Raw genomic sequence first — 17,569 nt, 5'->3', positions numbered from 1 at the left:
CCCTTGGGTTCAAATGGTTCAAATGGCTCTGAGCACTATGAGACTTAACATCTGTGGTCATCAGTCCCATAGAACTTACAACTACTTAAACCTAACTAACCTAAGGACATCACACACATCCATGCCCGAGGCAGGATTCGAACCTGCGACCGTAGCCTCCCTTGGACATGGGTGTGTGTGTTTGTCCTTAGGACAATTTAGGTTAAGTAGTGTGTAAGCTTAGGGACTGATGACCTTAGCAGTTACGTCCCATAAGATTTCACACATATTTGAACAATTTTTTTGACCTCGGATTCCTTCACCTATTCGTACATTGTAACATTGGGAGCTTATCATCCCAGCTGTAGCCCACGTGTTGGACCACTGAGCAGTGGTCTGGCGTACGAGCCCATCGGGGTGGAAACTGAATACGAGCATGCGGAGTGAGGCTTAAACTGTGTGCAGACAACTGGCGCACTCATAACCTCACCCCTTTGACGACGATTACACTGCTGAGCCATTGGCGGCGTCTAGCCACAGAGACAAGTTTCAGAATATGCTCTTAACGCAGTGTAGGCTTACCTGCTGCGCGATGAAGTCAGCCGTCCAGCAGTAGAAGTAGAGCTGGGCCGTGTAGAACGGCAGGATCAGCGCGTACTGCAGGGCCGTCAGCGCGTCCTTGATCTGCAACGGCAAACACTTCGGACATCAGCCAGAAAGCAGCGCGTCGCATGGTCAGCATGTTCACCAGGGCATACCATCATAGTGAAGCTGCAGTATAACTGGCTACTGTTACTGGCCTGCAGTGGTCTGCATGAAGGACCGGTTGAAACAACTCTGCGCTCACCGTCCCGCACATCTTTACAGCAACGCACGGACTGATACTTTTGGGGCTCTTTATTGCCGATCTGTGTGGGAAACGTATCGCTGATCGCTCGGGGTGCTAACTTCTCTGAGGTGTGACTTGCGCTCCGCAGTCCGTGTACTACCTGGGACCAGAACTCTGGTCTCAGTGTGTCGAACTGCAACGTGCCTCCAGGCTCCTGGCGTGTGCGTACTGTAGTCCGCCATTTCTTAGGCAGGGAGAATGTTTTGATGGGGCTGTAAGTGATTAAGGATTATTTGCCCATTCCAGATCACAAAAACTTGTGTCGCGGAGTGTAACGACGGCTGAAGCAGAGATTGTCAGGTCAGCACGAGATCGCAGTGCCTAATTTAAATTTGCTTACTCCACGTAAGCTACGAATTTTACAAATTGTCCAGTGGATTTGTCCCTCCAAATGGTAACAGAAAATTTAGTGCTATAGATGTATTTCGTGGGCTTTGTATCTATATTCTGCATTCACTGCAGGTAACTGGCAATTATTTACGATGCTGTTCCCGAAATACATTAACTGTCAGCTTGCACACGCATTCTATGTACACCTCAGCGAAAGATCTTGCAAAGAACCCGAGGAAATTCTGGCCACTAAGCGGGCCGAAGGCTACAACCCATTCTGGTGCGGCAATAGAAAACAACGAAAGAAAAGATGAAGTTCCAGGTTTCGCGTTTAAGGAATCGTCCACGCAGGAGTATCGTAGGAACGTACCGTCGTTCGATCGCCGCTCAGACGACCGTACAGAAGACGCAGCAAAAGGGATCCCTCTCGTTGAGGGTCAGCTGAAAGAGATGAAAACAAATCAGTCGCCAGGATCAGATGGAATCCCGACCCCGTTTGACAGACAGTGATATTGGCCCTTTACTTAGCTCGCTTTCATTGTATTTACCGCGAATCTCTCGCCATGCGCAAAGCCCCTAGGGACTGGATAAAAGTGCAGGTGATTCTTTATAAGAAGGTTGAAAGAATGGACCCGCAAAATTATAGACCAACATTCTTAACATAGATTTGCCACAGAACTCTTTAAAATATTGTAATACGGATATAATAAATTTCGTTCAGAGAGAAAAGATTCTGTCCACAAATGAGCGCGGATTTGGAAAGAATCACTCTTGCAAAACTCAGCTTGCTCTTTTCTCACACGATGTCCCGAGAACTATGGATGAAGCACAGTAGGCATATTCGGCATTCCAAGCGTTTCACACAGTGTCCTAGCGCTGACTCGTGACGAAGGTAGGAGCATGTTGATATCTGAGCGGCCCGAGGACTTCTTAAGCAATGGAACGCAGTATGTTGTCCTCGACAGCGAGTGTTCATCAGGGACAACGGTACCGCCAGCAGTGCTTCACGACAGCGTGACACGACCGCTCTTCGTGTGTGTACACATCAGTAATCTGACGTATAGGCTGAGCAGCAATTTGCGACAGTTTGCTGGTTACACTGTACTACACTGAAAAATATCGTCGATGAGTGACTGGCACGTCTATTGTATGATCTTTTGAAACGCTTACTATTGTTAATATTTCATCTCCTTTGTTATTTTCGTTTTTGTGGTTTATTTAATTTTTTACAATTTATTTCACAAATACTATTTTCAGAGGTCTACACCCCAGTTTTTCCAGTCGTGGCATTCCCCAATTTCATTACGCTGCAGCTGCGTAAGTCAATTTCGGTTATTTCCCGAGATGAATCCCCTGGGTAATTCATCGTATTGCCTGCTTTAGATCCTGCGCGGTGCTCATACACAAGTGAAAACGATAACAGTTGAGGAGGACATGAGCGATTTATAAGGTGTTAAGTAGTGCAAAATGGTGTCAATGTAAACATAAGACAGTAATACAGGTCTTATTACAGGATGAGTTGGAGAGAGTTTCTATTTGACGTGATGAATGGTAGCATTGCTGTAAATGTGGAAAAATGTGAGTTAATGCAGATGAGTAGGAAAAACAATCGTGCCAGTAGTGGTGTTCTGTTTGATTCGCCCATATCGATTACATATCTTGGTTTAACATTGCAAAGCGATATGAAATGGATCGAACGCCCAAGGATGGTGGCGGGGAGGGCGAATATTCGACTTTGGTTTTTTGCGGGAATTTTGCGAAAGTGTAACTCGTATGTAAAGCAGACCGCGTACACAGTACTAGTACGACCCGTTCTTGAGTACTGCTAGAGTGTTTGGTTCAAATGGTTCAAATGGCTCTGAGCACTATGGGACTTAACTACTGAGGTCATCAGTCCCCTAGAACTTAGAACTACTTAAACCTAACTAACCTAAGGACATCACACACATCCATAGGATTCTAACCTGCGAACGTAGCGGTCTCGCGGTTCCAGACTGTAGCGCCTAGAACCGCTCTGCTCGAGTGTTTGGGATACCCATCAGGTCGGATTATATGATGACATCGAAGCAGTTCAGAGGCGGGTTGCTAGACTCGTTACCGGTAAGTTCAACCAGCACGAGAAAATCACTGAAGGTAGAAAGACGTCTTTTCGTAAGGGACTGTTCAGAAAACTCAGAGAGCTGGCATTTGCTCCTGACTGCGAAACGATTCTGTTGCCACCGACGCACTTTTTACGTAAGGATCGCAAAGACAAGATAAGCGAAGTTAGGACTCGTAAGGAGTCATATAGACACCCGTTTTTCCGTCGCTCCGTTTGCGAGTGGAATAGGAAAGGAAACGGCTGGTAGTGGTAAAAGATACTTTCCGACTTACACCATAGGCTGGCTTTCGGATTATGTACGCAGGTGCAGCTATCTGTGTTGTCAAAGTAGAACATATGTAGCAATCATACGTGCAGATAGTTTCCATGAAAAGTCGAGATTTAACGACTTGTTGAAAGAAATTCAGAATGTTGGTGAAGGAAATACAGGGTTTCCATAATGCAGCGGAGTGTGCGCTGATATGAAACTTGCTGGCAGATTACATCACTTGCCCGTGAAAGGCACAAGTCCCTAGTTCGAGTCTCGGTCCGGCACTCAGTTTTAATTTGCCAGGAAGTTTCGAAATACAGGGTGTTCGAAAATAATACATACGCTCTTTGAAACTATAAATCTCTTTAAGTAAATGGAAATGAAAAGTTTTTCTTGTAACGTAATGCGGTACCTGAAATTTACGATCCTCCACCGTAGTGTCCGCAGCTCGTGGTCGTGTGGTAGCGTTCTCGCTTCCCACGCCCGGGTTCCCGAGTTCGATTCCCGGCGGGGTCAGGGATTTTCTCTGCCTCGTGATGACTGGCTGTTGTGTGATGTCATTAGGTTAGTTAGGTTTAAGTAGTCCTAAGTTCTAGGGGACTGATGACCATAGATGTTAAGTCCCATAGTGCTCAGAGCCATTTTTTGAACCACCGTAGTGGATCGTCGACAACTACTTGTGAAGTGGCAACTGTGTTGTTCCTAATGGAACATCACCGCAGGCCGGCCGAAGTGGCCGTGCGGTTAAAGGCGCTGCAGTCTGGAACCGCAAGACCGCTACGGTCGCAGGTTCGAATCCTGCCTCGGGCATGGATGTTTGTGATGTCCTTAGGTTAGTTAGGTTTAACTAGTTCTAAGTTCTAGGGGGCTAATGACCTCAGAAGTTGAGTCCCATACTGCTCAGAGCCATTTGAACCATTTGAACCAACACCGCAAGGTCTCTCAGTTTACTCTGTCCAGTGACACTGGACTCGCATTCGGGAGGATGGCGGTTCGAATAAGCGTCAGACCATCCAGATTTACATTTTTCAAGATTTCCCAAATCACTGCAGGCAAATACCGTGACGGAGGGTACGGCCGATTTCCTTTCCCATCATGTCGCAATCCGAACTGTGCTCCGTTTCTGATGACTGAGCTGTCGAGGAGACGTTAAGCTCTAATAGTCCGTCCTTTCAGACAATCCAGCGCACGCTGTGTCGTAGACAGAAGACGAAGATAGAAGCCTAAAGTAGTCAAACCCGTTGGGTACTCGGCAGCACTCCCCCTTCTTCCTACGTATCTCGAAGCAATGTGCAACTAAGAAATGTCGTGACACCAGTGGTCCTATATAACATAGTAATATTCATATTCAAAAATGTCTGTAAGATCAGGAGTTTATCATGTGTAGGATTTCTGGATGCGAGTCACCTGTGACAGTCCCTTCACAGTTGTACGACCAGATTAACCCTCCAGACGAAAGACAACGTCAGTGGTATACTCCTGGTAGGTTAACATGCCTTTATTCAGCTACACATAGAGTTTCGGAAGCCAAGCGATTGTGCCGACTGATGTTGTTCCATTATGTTCGAAAGTCGTTTCATCCGACCCAAGACTCAGCTTAGATGCTGGATACTTCAGTCGTCTTCACATGTTGATTAACCGCTTACAAAAGTCAGTTCGTACGTCGGTATACCCCTCGCTGAGAGTATGGAGAAGTGTCGAAATGTGAACGCTGATTTTGATGATCCCAGTTTCAAAAAGCTTTTCGCGATTGCGTGTACGCCTGATTCGCTGTATCAAAACATCCATTTTCTGCCGAAGGCCTCTCTTTTCCACTTTGCGTGTTCCACACATCGTGCACCGTTCGATCTACTTCAAACATATCTGGCATTCATGTAATTGTTATCCTTGAAGGTGGAGCTGTTGCAATTTCTACTCTAGGGTCAGTGAACCTCACTCTCTGTTTTCCAGTAACATTTCAGCACCCATTTCCGTTCTTAAAACCATAACAGCATTTTTGTTTCCAATTCTGCAACAAGTGGAAACTTTGCTTAGCTTTTCATTGCCTTCTGAATTATTACCCATAAAAATATTTCTGACTGGGTAGCAGGTGTCTCTACGACATTAAATGGCGACATAACAGGCAATGCATAATTTCAGATATCAAGTATGTAAAATTGCGTTTCCTTTTAGACTGGGTTCTAGCTGCCCTTGCACGTTTTAATAGCAGTTTGTACTTAATAAGTACTTCCTTTGTTCTACGTAATGTTTATTAGCAGTGGCAGTGGCGTATCTGAGCAAACCGACGTCAACTTCTTTCGAGAAGCGGCTGCGTCGTTTAGAACACTTGATTTTACAGATTGCTGCTATGTAGAGGTTCGGCTGATACGCGTTATTTTTCTGGACAACCGAATGTAAGTGAAATAATTCGGAATTAATTTGATGATCAGCCTGATACATATCTAGATCAAACCAGATTTTTGAAACGATACAATGGAATTATCATGGCTTTTCTTGCACTAATGCTGAAACAGTAATTTTTTTTCTTCTCTAGAAATCTGGAAGTTCCCACGTAGCAGGCTGATATGCACGCAAAATTGGAAATTAATTTCTTCTGCGTTCAAGTGATGCTCCACGACCGCCGTCTGTGGTCGTGTAAAAGAGGTGCGTGCGACTCACAAGGCCCACTCATAAAGAGACCAAGTCTGTAAAAGCCTGTTCGTCGTCACCGATTTCATCCGTATTTATGGTACACACAGGGTTTGGGGAGCTCCGCAGGGAAAAGTGAATGGAAAAAAAGCATTTTTGGGGCGCGTCGGGCGAGACGTGAAACATTCACTAACGTAGATTGCAGGCAGCGCTGGTGCAGCGGAGAGAGTACAGAACGGGTTTGATCGAGTACGCAGAAACGTTTTCTTTATTTTCAGTTTTTACGTTTTCTACAAATAAACCGAAATAGTACTCAATATACAGTAATTATTTCTATTTTAATAAAAGGCGAAGGAAAAAATAAAAAAAATATATAAAATTAGTTCCTATTATTATTTTATAGTTGACGAATTACACTACCTCAGACATTAGCCGAGTCCGTGCCACGTCGTGTTGCGGCACTTGTGTGTGCTCGCGGGCCCTACATGATATTAGGCAGGTGTACCAGTTTCTTTGGCTCTTCAGAGTATGAGGAATTGATTCGGGTCAAACTGGAAGAACTGGAGAAAACAAGTACTGTCTCTGTCCTTCAGTCTGTTTTGTTAAAATCTTGTCGCTAGCGCTGAATACCTACTTAAGGGTAGCGTGGGGGCGTCGGCGTATATTACGAGCAACAACTCTGATTAAGCTTTGCCTACTTCATCCTGATCCGCGAGCAAGCATACACTGTACATTGGCTGCGATTAGGAACACCTGCTCTGCTACATCTGGTCACGTTTCCCTAAAAAACAAGCACAGAATGGAACCAAAAACTCGTAACGTTTGAAAGGTAATACCCGTCAATTTGCTGAATCTAATATACGTGACACCTGTCTCATTAACACCAAACAAGCGCGGGGTTCATTCTTGTGGTAATTACATTAATTCTTCAGATAATTCCTTATTCACTGTTACCGTCTGCCACTGAACTGAAATGGCAATCACTACACACGTTTTACATGTTACAGTTAGTTAAACAATAAGCTCGGTGCAACCCTGCTTTCACTGCTCTGAAACATACTGATCATTAGTTATTTGACAGTATAAGCGCTACACTCCGCTTCACACGTGTTTGTGTCTGTAATTATAAAAGAGATGCGTCTTCTCTGTTCATAACGTTGGCAAAATAAACACTGGAGATGCTCCAGAAATTTGAATCACGTCTATTGATGAGCTTGTTAGTTTTCTGTTCCCTAGAGAGAATAACACAAATAATTGTGAAAGTTCTTGATGTATGATGTTTAGTTTGCAGTCGATGCATTTGTGTATCATTAGTAACTACCCTCTAACTAAAAAACGCGAATTAAAGTCAGTGACGTATAATTTTGTATTCCACCACTCGGCAGACATGTCTTTGAGACAGAATCTGTAGTCACTTAGCCTCCGACTCAAGGAACACATCGATTACTATTGTAGTATAACAATATATGTTTGACAATTCTGTGAAGGACAACTTATTTCCTGGATGGCACAGAGTTATCTTACTAAGTTAATTTAATCTATTTGTATCGCCTTCACTGAATAACCTGTGTGAATTACACTACTGGCCATTAAAATTGCTACACCAAGAAGAAATGCAGATGATAAACGGGTATTCAGTGGAATAATATATTATACTAGAACTGACGTGTGATTACATCCTGAGAAATCAGTACCCAGAACAACCACCTCTGGCCGTAATAATGATCTTGCTAAGCCTGGACATTGAATCAAATAGCGCTTGGATGGCGCGTACAGGTACAGCTGTCCATGCAGCTTCAAAGCGAAATCACAGTTCAGCAAGAGTAGTGACTGGCGTATTGTGACGAGCCAGTTGCTCGGCCATCATTGACCAGACGTTTTCAATTGGTGAGAGATCTGGAGAAGCTGGCCAGGGCATCAGTCGGACATTTTCTCTATCCAGAAAGGCCCGTACAGGACCTGCAACATGCGGTCGTGCATTATCCTGCTGAAATGTAGTTTGGTAGGGATCGAATGAAGGGTAGAGGCCGGTCGGTGTGGCCGAGCGGTTCTAGGCGCTTCAGTCTGCAACCGCGCGACCGCAGGTTCGAATCCTGCCTCGGGCATGGATGTGTGTGAGGTCCTTAAGTTAGTTAGGTTTGGGTAGTTCTAAGTTCTAGGGGACTGATGACCTCAGATGTTAAGTCGCATAGTGCTCAGAGCCATTTCTGCCATTTTTGAAGGGTAGAGCCACGGATCGTAAAACATCTGAAATGTCCATTGTTCAAAGTGCCGTCATTGCGAACAAGAGGTGACCGAGACGTGTAACCAATGGCATCCGATACCATCACGCCGGGTGATACGCCAGTATGGCAATGACGAATACACGCTTCCAATGTGCGTTCAGCGCGATGTCGCCAAACACGGATGCAACCATCGTGATGCTGTAAACAGAGCCTGGATTCATCCGAGAAAATGACGTTTTGGCTTTCGTGCACCCAGGTTCGTCGTTGAGTACACCATCGCAGGCGCTCCTGTCTGTGATGCAGCGTCAAGGGTAACCGCAGTCACGGTCTCCGAGCTGATAGTCCATGCTGCTGCAAACGTCGTCGGACTGTTCGTGCAGATGGTTGTTGTCTTGCAAACGTCCCCATCTGTTGACTCAGGGATCGAGACGTGGCTGCACGATCCGTTACAGACATGCGAATAAGATACCTGTCATCTCGACTGCTAGTGATACGAGGCCGTTGTGATCCAGCACGGCGTTCCGTATTACCCTCCTGAACCCACCGATTCCGTATTCTGCTAACTGTCATTGGATCTCGACCAACGCGAGCAGCAATGTCGCGATACGATAAACCGCAATCGCGATAGGCTACAATCCGACCTTTATCAAAATAGGAAACGTGATGGTACGCATTTCTCCTCCTTACACGAGGCATCACATCAACGTTTCACCAGGCAACACAGGTCAACTGCTGTTTGTGTACGAGAAATCGGTTGGAAACTTTCCTCGTGTCAGCACGTTGTAGATGTCGCCACCGGCGCCAACCTTGGTGAATGCTCTGAAAAGCTAATCATTTGCATATCGCAGCATCTTATTCCTGTCGGTTAAATTTCGGGTCTGTAGCACGTCATCTTCATGGTGTAGCAATTTTAATGGCTAGTAGTGTACATATTGCTCTGTGAATAAGGTTATAAATTTATGGTTTTGAGTCCAGGAAAGACATTTCACGTGGAAACTGCAACTAATTCGTCTTTTACGTTGCGTTTTAGATGTCATGCACACACCCATGGCAATAAGGAAGATATAGTACTGCAGCGCCTCGACAGCTCTCATGTTGCTGACACGGTAGCTCAGCGTGTTCGGTGAGAGGGTTAGCTGCCCTTTGTAATAAAAAAACTGAGTAAATGGATCAACGGTGATGTTAAACAAGTGTCATGGGACGTATGCCATTAACAAAAATAAGCGAACAGTAACGAACAAAATGATACAAAAAAGAAGAAAATGCTATAATATCGGTGCTTCTAAAGCGAATGCCGTTTAAGCTCATGCCTCCTGCCTCAGTTAAGGCTGCACTTTTATTAGGTTTGTGACAGCTACAAGTAGCGAGATCTAAAATGCAAAGGAACTCATATTTATTTTATTTGTGAACAGCCACATTTCTATAGTACTTTAGAAGGACTCGAGACAGCACATAAATACAGAGTGCTTCAAAGTATATGCTATTACAATAGTCTTTCGGTGTGCGGTTTTTCCGATGAACAGTACTTATTTTGTACTAGTATGGTGCATAATCTAATAACGTTTGCATTATTTTGTATCAGAGAGAAAATAATCATCAGTGGACTATTTTCTCACATTATCTAAAACTGTCTGGCAGTGCTCAAGTAATTTAGCAATTTCGCGCCTGTAGAATTCTACAAGATCTGCGTTAAAGATGTCATCAAACCAGGTATGAGTGCATTTTCGTCCAGAAAGGTATTTTCAGATTGGTTCTTCGATAAGGAGCGAGACTTGTAAATATTTAGGATATACGAACAGATGAATAAGTGTGTGAGGGATGATTTTTAAAACAAACTCCTTGATAGTTTTATTTGTTAAATTAGCAGAGTGGTTTTGTAGGTTGGTTTTTTTTTTTTTTTTTTTTTTTTTTTTTTACTCTGCGATCTAAAGGTGTATTAGTTGTTGGCAACAAATACGAGCCGCGATAGGCATTCCTCTTGGGAGGGGTTCAGAATACACAACACCCTTTTGAACCATCGGATGCAAGATAATACGTTCAAACTTCCCTTTGGTCGAATACGTGTTTCTCGTTAGGGCTCCACTAGTGATTCCTTTTTAAGAAGTTAACGTTAGGGCGCCTGCCTCCACAGCTGAGTGGCCAGCAGTCGGCTTCTGACACCGTGCGGACGGGATAGGCGCGCCGAGCAGCGCTCCGCAGACCTTGTTGTTGTTTACCCGCTAGCGCGCGATCGTGCGTCGTTGTATTAAACTGAAAGTACTGGTATCGACCCGCCAAGGCGTTATCATATTGACAAACCATAGTCAAACTGACGTTCAACGCATCGTACACGAGACCGGAGACCCATGAAGTAGAACGCTTTCTTCGAGACGTTGTGTGCATAGAACCGCGAGAAATGACACGCATCCATTTGCCTGTTGTATCCAACACAGTGTACCTCAAACTGGTTGACGAAGCGGCCTGTGGCAGACTCCTCCAACGATCTACAAACGGCTTACGCTTCTGCCACGCTGACGGTTATGTGGACGTGGTAGCAGTTGACCTGGTCTGGATGTGCGCACTGTGCGCAATTTTGAACTACCTTTTGAAATTCCCGCCAGCCTTGTTATTGACGCGCTGCAGCCATATGGCACAGTTTTGAGCCACACAGAGGAGACATGGAATACATTTGAAACGTACCCCGTACTTAACGGAGTACGCCAAGTGTGCCTAGAACTTAAGAAGCACGTTCCATCATATGTTTTCGTTTTCGACTGCCGCGCATTTGTTATACAGGGTTTTACAAAAAGGCACGGCCAAGCTTTCAGGAAACATTCTTCACACACAAAGAAAGAAAATATGTTATGTGGACATGTGTCCGGAAACGCTTACTTTCGATGTTAGAGCTCATTTTATTGCTTCTCTTCAAATCACATTAATCATGGAATGGAAACACACAGCAACAGAACGTACCAGCCTGACTTCAAACACTTTGTTACAGGAAATGTTCAAAATGTCCTCCGTTAGCGAGGATGCACGCATCCACCCTCCGTCGCATGGAATCCCTGATGCGCTGATGCAGCCCTGGAGAATGGCGTATTGTATCACAGCCGTCCACAATACGAGCGCGAAGAGTCTCTACATTTGATACCGGGGTTGCGTAGACAAGAGCTTTCAAATGCCCCCATAAATGAAAGTCAAGAGGGTTGCGGTCAGGAGAGCGTGGAGGCCATGGAATTGGTCCGCCTCTACCAATGCATCAGTCACCGAATCTGTTGTTGAGAAGCGTACGAACACTTCGACTGAAATGTGCAGGAGCTCCACATGTTGTGTCGTATTTGTAAAGGCACATGTTCTAGCAGCACAGGTAGAGAATCCCGTATGAAATCATGATAACGTGCTCCATTGAGCGTAGGTAGAAGAACAATCGAGACATCACCAACAATGCCTGCCCAAACGTTCACAGAAAATCTGTATTGATGACGTGATTGCACAATTGCGTGCGGATTCTCGTCAGCCCACACATGTTGATTGTGAAAATTTACAATTTGATCACGTTGGAATGAAGCCTCATCCGTAAAGAGAACATTTGCACTGAAATGAGGATTGACACATTGTTGGATGAACCATTCGCAGAAATGTACCCGTGGAGGCCAATCAGTTGCTGATAGTGCCCGCACACGCTGTACATGGTACGGAAACAGCTGTTTCTCCCGCAGCACTCTCCATACAGTGACGTGGTCAACGTTACCTTGTACAGCAGCAACTTCTCTGACGCTGACATTAGGGTTATCGTCAACTGCACGAAGAATTGCCTCGTCCATTGCAGGTGTCCTCGTCGTTCTAGGTCTTCCCCAGTCGCGAGTCATAGGCTGGAATGTTCCGTGCTCCCTAAGACGCCGATCGATTACTTCGAACGTCTTCCTGTCGGGACACCTTCGTTCTGTAAATCTGTCTCGATACAAACGTACCGCGCCACGGCTATTGCCCCGTGCTAATCCATACATCAAATGGGCATCTGCCAACTCCGCATTTGTAAACATTGAACTGACTGCAAAACCACGTTCGTGATGAACACTAACCTGTTGATGCTACGTAGTCATGTGCTTGATGCTAGTACTGTAGAGCAATGAGTCGCATGTCAACACAAGCACTGAAGTCAACATTACCTTCCTTCAATTGGGCCAACTGGCGGTGAATCGAGGAAGTACAGTACATACTGACGAAACTAAAATGAGCTCTAACATGGAAATTAAGCGTTTCCGGGCACATGTCCACATAATATCTTTTCTTTATTTGTGTGTGAGGAATGTTTCCTGAAAGTTTGGCAATACCTTTTTGTAACACCCTGTATATGATGGCCAACCGAGGACCTGCTCGTGCTGCGGCCGGTAGGGTGATGTGCAAATTGAGAGTATTCAGCGCCGCCTCGTTCAGGTGCCCCTCAATGAACGTCCCCAGCGATCCATGATGACCTCTGTGCCTCTAACGTATGTGGAGGCGGTACGACATCATGTGACGGGGTGATCGAATCCTGATACCACTTGTAGCCGCTGCGAGTTCGGTTGGAGAGTCGGCAGCGACGGCGACGACGACGGCACCGCAGCCAAACGGTGCAGAGGTTCCTGCGGCCTCTGCCCATCGCGACGTCGGGGCAACCCGGCCGCCGTTACTGTCGGGATCGGATACAGGGATTCCCAATGACCGTGTAGAGCCTCGGCATCCAGTGGATGTCGAGTCTCGGACCCGCAAGCACGAATCACCCAAGCGGCACAAGTATAGACGATTGTCAGCTGAAGGACGGGACAGTGATCTCAGATTGGTGGAAGATATCGAACCCGTTGCAGCGTCTACAGTTGCAACGGATTCCAGCGGCCTCATTCACCAGAAGGCGCCTCTCCTACACCTGATGGCCCTGAAAACGAGGCATAACGGGTCGACTCCCAGAATGTGGGCTCTTGTGAAAGTGAGCAGCCTCCACTGACCTCCCAATGCCCTCTTGGTGATAGGTCGGATGACATGGAAGCAGATGATGCACAGCTCACTCCTCCAGAGTCCGTGGCTGGCATTGAGCCCGGAGGGTCTTGCCAGTCAGGGGATCATACGGCACAGTAAAGCACGTCATGTGGCAGGACGGCTGTGTGGCGTACGTCATTATAGGGTTGCACCCGTGCATCGCTCCCACCACTTGATACGTCTCAATCCTATCGTGTGGGAACAGCCAGTGTCAATGGTGTCCACTCCACTGTCAAGAAACGCATGTTACACGACATGATCAGAGCAGAAGACTTAGACATTGACCTTCTCCATGAGGTCCGTCCAGAGGTGCGGTTAGACCTATATGGCTACACCACCTACAGCCTCCCATCTGGTGATGACGCAGGAGGAACGGCTATCCTTCTGCGAGATGGCGTGGAAGCGACGGACGTGACTCACTTGCCGAAAGTGCGAGGCATCGCTCTCACACTTGGCGCAGTCCGCCTCGTTAACGTCTACGCTCTCTCTGGTGCTTCGCACCGCGGTGACAGGCATATCTTCTACTCGGAGGAGGTAGTCCCGCTTTTGCAAGGAAATATGCTCCATTACATAGCGGGCGGCGATTTTAACAGTGTTCTGCTGCCCGAGGACCAGATACCGCACTACGTCCCATCTCGGCTCTACACCCACTGGTACGTTACCTCGCGCTCCACGACACTTATATTATGGAAACCAGCGCGGATATACTCACTTTACGGGCAACTCTGCCAGTCGACTGGACCGGATATGTTCGTACGTCTCACGTAGACTCCCCACAGCGAACCATGGTGGCCGACGGCCTTCACGGGTCATCTCGCGTGTATCTGCACTATCATCTTACCTCGACAGCTTACCATACGCAGCAGAGGCCCATAGACGCTAAACGTCAACCTCCTTCGCGAGGAAGCGTGTCGACTAGCAGTTACTTACACGTGCCGCCATTGTCTCAGGCGCCTGTCAACGTACGCTTCCACGTTGCTGTGGTGGCTGGGATGTGACAAACCTGCACTCCGAAAGACCATCATGGCCTGTGCGCGTAACAGTTCGAGCTGGCAAAGTAAGACATCGGAGTTTTACTACACAGCGTTACGTGAGCTGGCGATGCAACCGCCGTCTCCCGAACGGCAGATGTCCGTACAACGCATCATAGCCCCTATAGTACCCGTCAGGACAGAGCAGCTAAAAGGTGTGAGAGTGCAAGACTGCAGCCCCAACGAAACGGCATCAGTCTATCACATTGTGCGCGAGAGGCGCCACCGCAAACGTCAGCTTATCACGGCTATAAACACGGAGGCGGGCGGCCGCGCAGTGACGCAAACGGACACAGCTCACACGTCCGCCCGACACTATGGGACCTTGTACATGGAAGATCCGCGAAACGTACGTGATTATGAAGAGCTGATGCACCCGACGACACTCTGCTTTTGCCCATCACATCTACGAGGTGACATCGGCCTTGGCACGTAGAGCACCGAACAAATCGCCAGGACCGGACGATTTACCCCTGGAATTCTACCGCACTTTTTATGGTCTTATGGGCGACAAGTGGCTCCAAATGTTTCAAGAACTGGTGCACCTTGATTTCACTGTCCCCACGGAATTCACAGAAGGCAACTTGATCTCAGTAGTTGTAGGTGGCAGGACTTTCGCCCACTCACACTCCTCAACAACGACTACAAGCTCTTCGCCCGCATCCTCCGCGCTTCTCTACACCGCTGTCGGGAAAGCCATCCACCACGATCAGACATGTTTAGGTGGTGTCAGCGACATTCATATTGCGTTAGGAGCATACCGCGACGTAATTGCTTGCGTCGACCACAGCTTCCTATGCGCAGTTTTGTAATGCATGGGCCTCTCTTCACAGTCTGCAGGGGTGGTCCTTCGACTGATCCACGGAGCGCGTTCCTGTCTGATGGTAAACCGTTACCAGTCTGGTCACATTGTTGTTGGATGTCAGTGCGCAGTGCGACAAGGATGCCCCTTGTCGGACATATTATTTGTTGCAGCGCTTGAACCAGCTTTGTATGGCCTACGACGGCGATTAGCAGGCATTTTCATTCGGGGTGCGACCTTTCGTCGTGGTGCATTCGCCGATGATGTGGTGTGCCTGGCCAGATCAGAGGATGAAATGCACGGCGGCAGCTACGTACGACTGGCTGCTACACCAGGCACGTGCTCTGATAAGTGACAGCTACGGTCACAGGTTCGAATCCTGCCTCGGGCATGGATGTGTGTGATGTCCTTAGCGTAGTTAGGTTTAATTAGTTCTAAGTTGTAGGCGACTGATGACCTCAGAAGTTAAGTCGCATAGTGCTCAGAGCCATTTGAACCATTTGATAAGTGACAACAAATTGCGTCGAATGGACATGCTCCTACGAACATGTTATGTCAACACCTATCTTGTCTCGAAACTGAGCTTGCTTTCCACATGTCCTTCCCTTGACGGTCACGATGGCAGACAGATTTCAAGCAGCATATGGCCGTGAGCGCCGACCTTGTTTTTAAACTCCGATACGCCAACATGACACTGCCGCAGCGGGCTGGCGGTATCGGTTTAATTCATGTATATAACCGTGCGCGATCGCTCCATCTCAATACTATGCGTCGCACGTGGACCTCTGCCCACGCCAATCTGACGGGCAACCTGATAGCTGAAGTGGCACCATCCCCCCCATCCACCGGTTTCTGCAGGACACATTACACCCATACTCGCCCACATTAGAGAGTTCTTGATCGACGTCAGCTACTTACGATCAGCCCTTCTGGTAACAAGAATGCCTCGCGCGAAAGACTATTATCGCCTCTATCAACAGCAGCAACCTGTAAATACGGTCGCCCACTGACATCCTGAAGTTGCCTGGAACACGGTGTGGCGAGCGGTACACACTCCTTTTCTACCTACGACGGTGCGTTCATTGTGGTTGTGAGCGGGAAGTTCGCTACTCAAAAATGGCTCTGAGCACTATGCGACTTAACTTCTGAGGTCATCAGTCGCCTAGAACTTAGAACTAATTAAACCTAAGATCGCCCTTGTGTCCGCCAGGCTCAGTCGTTGACTCGGATGCAGACCGCCTGAGTTGTGCCGCGACCAGCGAGTGCTGGCTACTCACACAGCGCGTGCTGGCATTACTTTTGCGGCGATGGCCGGTGACTTCCTCCCCAGGTGATACATTGCGCCCTGACGGCGTATTCTTTCCACCTACCAGATTGAACGCCGTTAACTAGCTCAAGGGCTTGGCCCTTTACTACATATTTCGCGATGCTCCCAAAGGCACACTCGACTTTTGGTCTCTACTGATGACGACGCATGTAGCTATGGGCCGCCCCCGATGTACAGGACCCACTTCACTAATGATTTAGGTGCATTATTCGAGGACCCTCGTGCTCAATGCGGCTTTCTGGGTACGAGACACTGTACCTGAAGAAGAATCCTGGAGCATACTGATCCAGTACGGACGGGATAGGGGTGAACCCCTACCAACAGACGAGATAAAAAAAAATAAACATAGACAAATCCGCTAAATCCCCACCCTGAACCTTTGATCCTAGAAGACATTGCGCGGGCATGGCGACGGGATGGATGGCCAGGCATCGGGTGTCGATCCCGTTGTCCTAGTCCTGCGGCGGTTCCTTCGATTTAAAAAAAAGAAAAGAAAAAAAGGAGAAAAAAGCGCCGTGAGTACCATCACAGGCTTATAGAGAAAATCTGAACTGTAAAGAAAAAAGACAAAAAGAAAGTGGTCAGCTTGATAGGAGAGTGCCATGTGAGGGGTCCTGAGGTCGAATCTCGGGTGGGTCGGAGATTTTGTCAGCTGGTGGACCGCGTGTTCTGTTGTCTTCATCATCATTTTATCGTCATCGATGCGCAAGTCGCCGAAATGGTGGTCTTGCACCTGGCGACTGGTCTACCCGACAGGGGCCTCTAGCCACACGCCATTTCATTTCATTACAGCATAAAGGTATGAGAACACAACACCAGTAACAATATGACATTTGAATTTTCGATTACCGAAGAGGTGACGTTGAAGTCATCCATTTGGCTTTTTGTTGCTTTGGATTAGAGAATGCACTACTACTACTCTCGACTTCTGAACCTGGCCTATTGAATGCAAAAATCGCACTACGTTTAAATGGTCGAAGTTCACCACATAAGTCGTTTCGAGTCTTCCTGA

General features: G+C 47.2%; 1 protein-coding gene across 1 annotated transcript in view; it reads right to left on the bottom strand.

Moving 5' to 3' along the window:
* Positions 1–17,569, bottom strand: part of LOC124612555 (odorant receptor 43a-like) — a 107,835-nt gene that overhangs the window by 52,884 nt on the left and 37,382 nt on the right. The window contains exon 5 of the mRNA XM_047140829.1: positions 562–663. Within this exon, the coding sequence (XP_046996785.1) occupies positions 562–663 (102 nt within the window). The remainder of the gene's footprint in view (positions 1–561; positions 664–17,569) is intronic.

Source organism: Schistocerca americana, chromosome 4 (assembly GCF_021461395.2).
Source record: "Schistocerca americana isolate TAMUIC-IGC-003095 chromosome 4, iqSchAmer2.1, whole genome shotgun sequence".
Lineage (NCBI taxonomy): Eukaryota > Metazoa > Arthropoda > Insecta > Orthoptera > Acrididae > Schistocerca > Schistocerca americana.
This window is presented reverse-complemented; position numbering and strand designations above follow the sequence as displayed.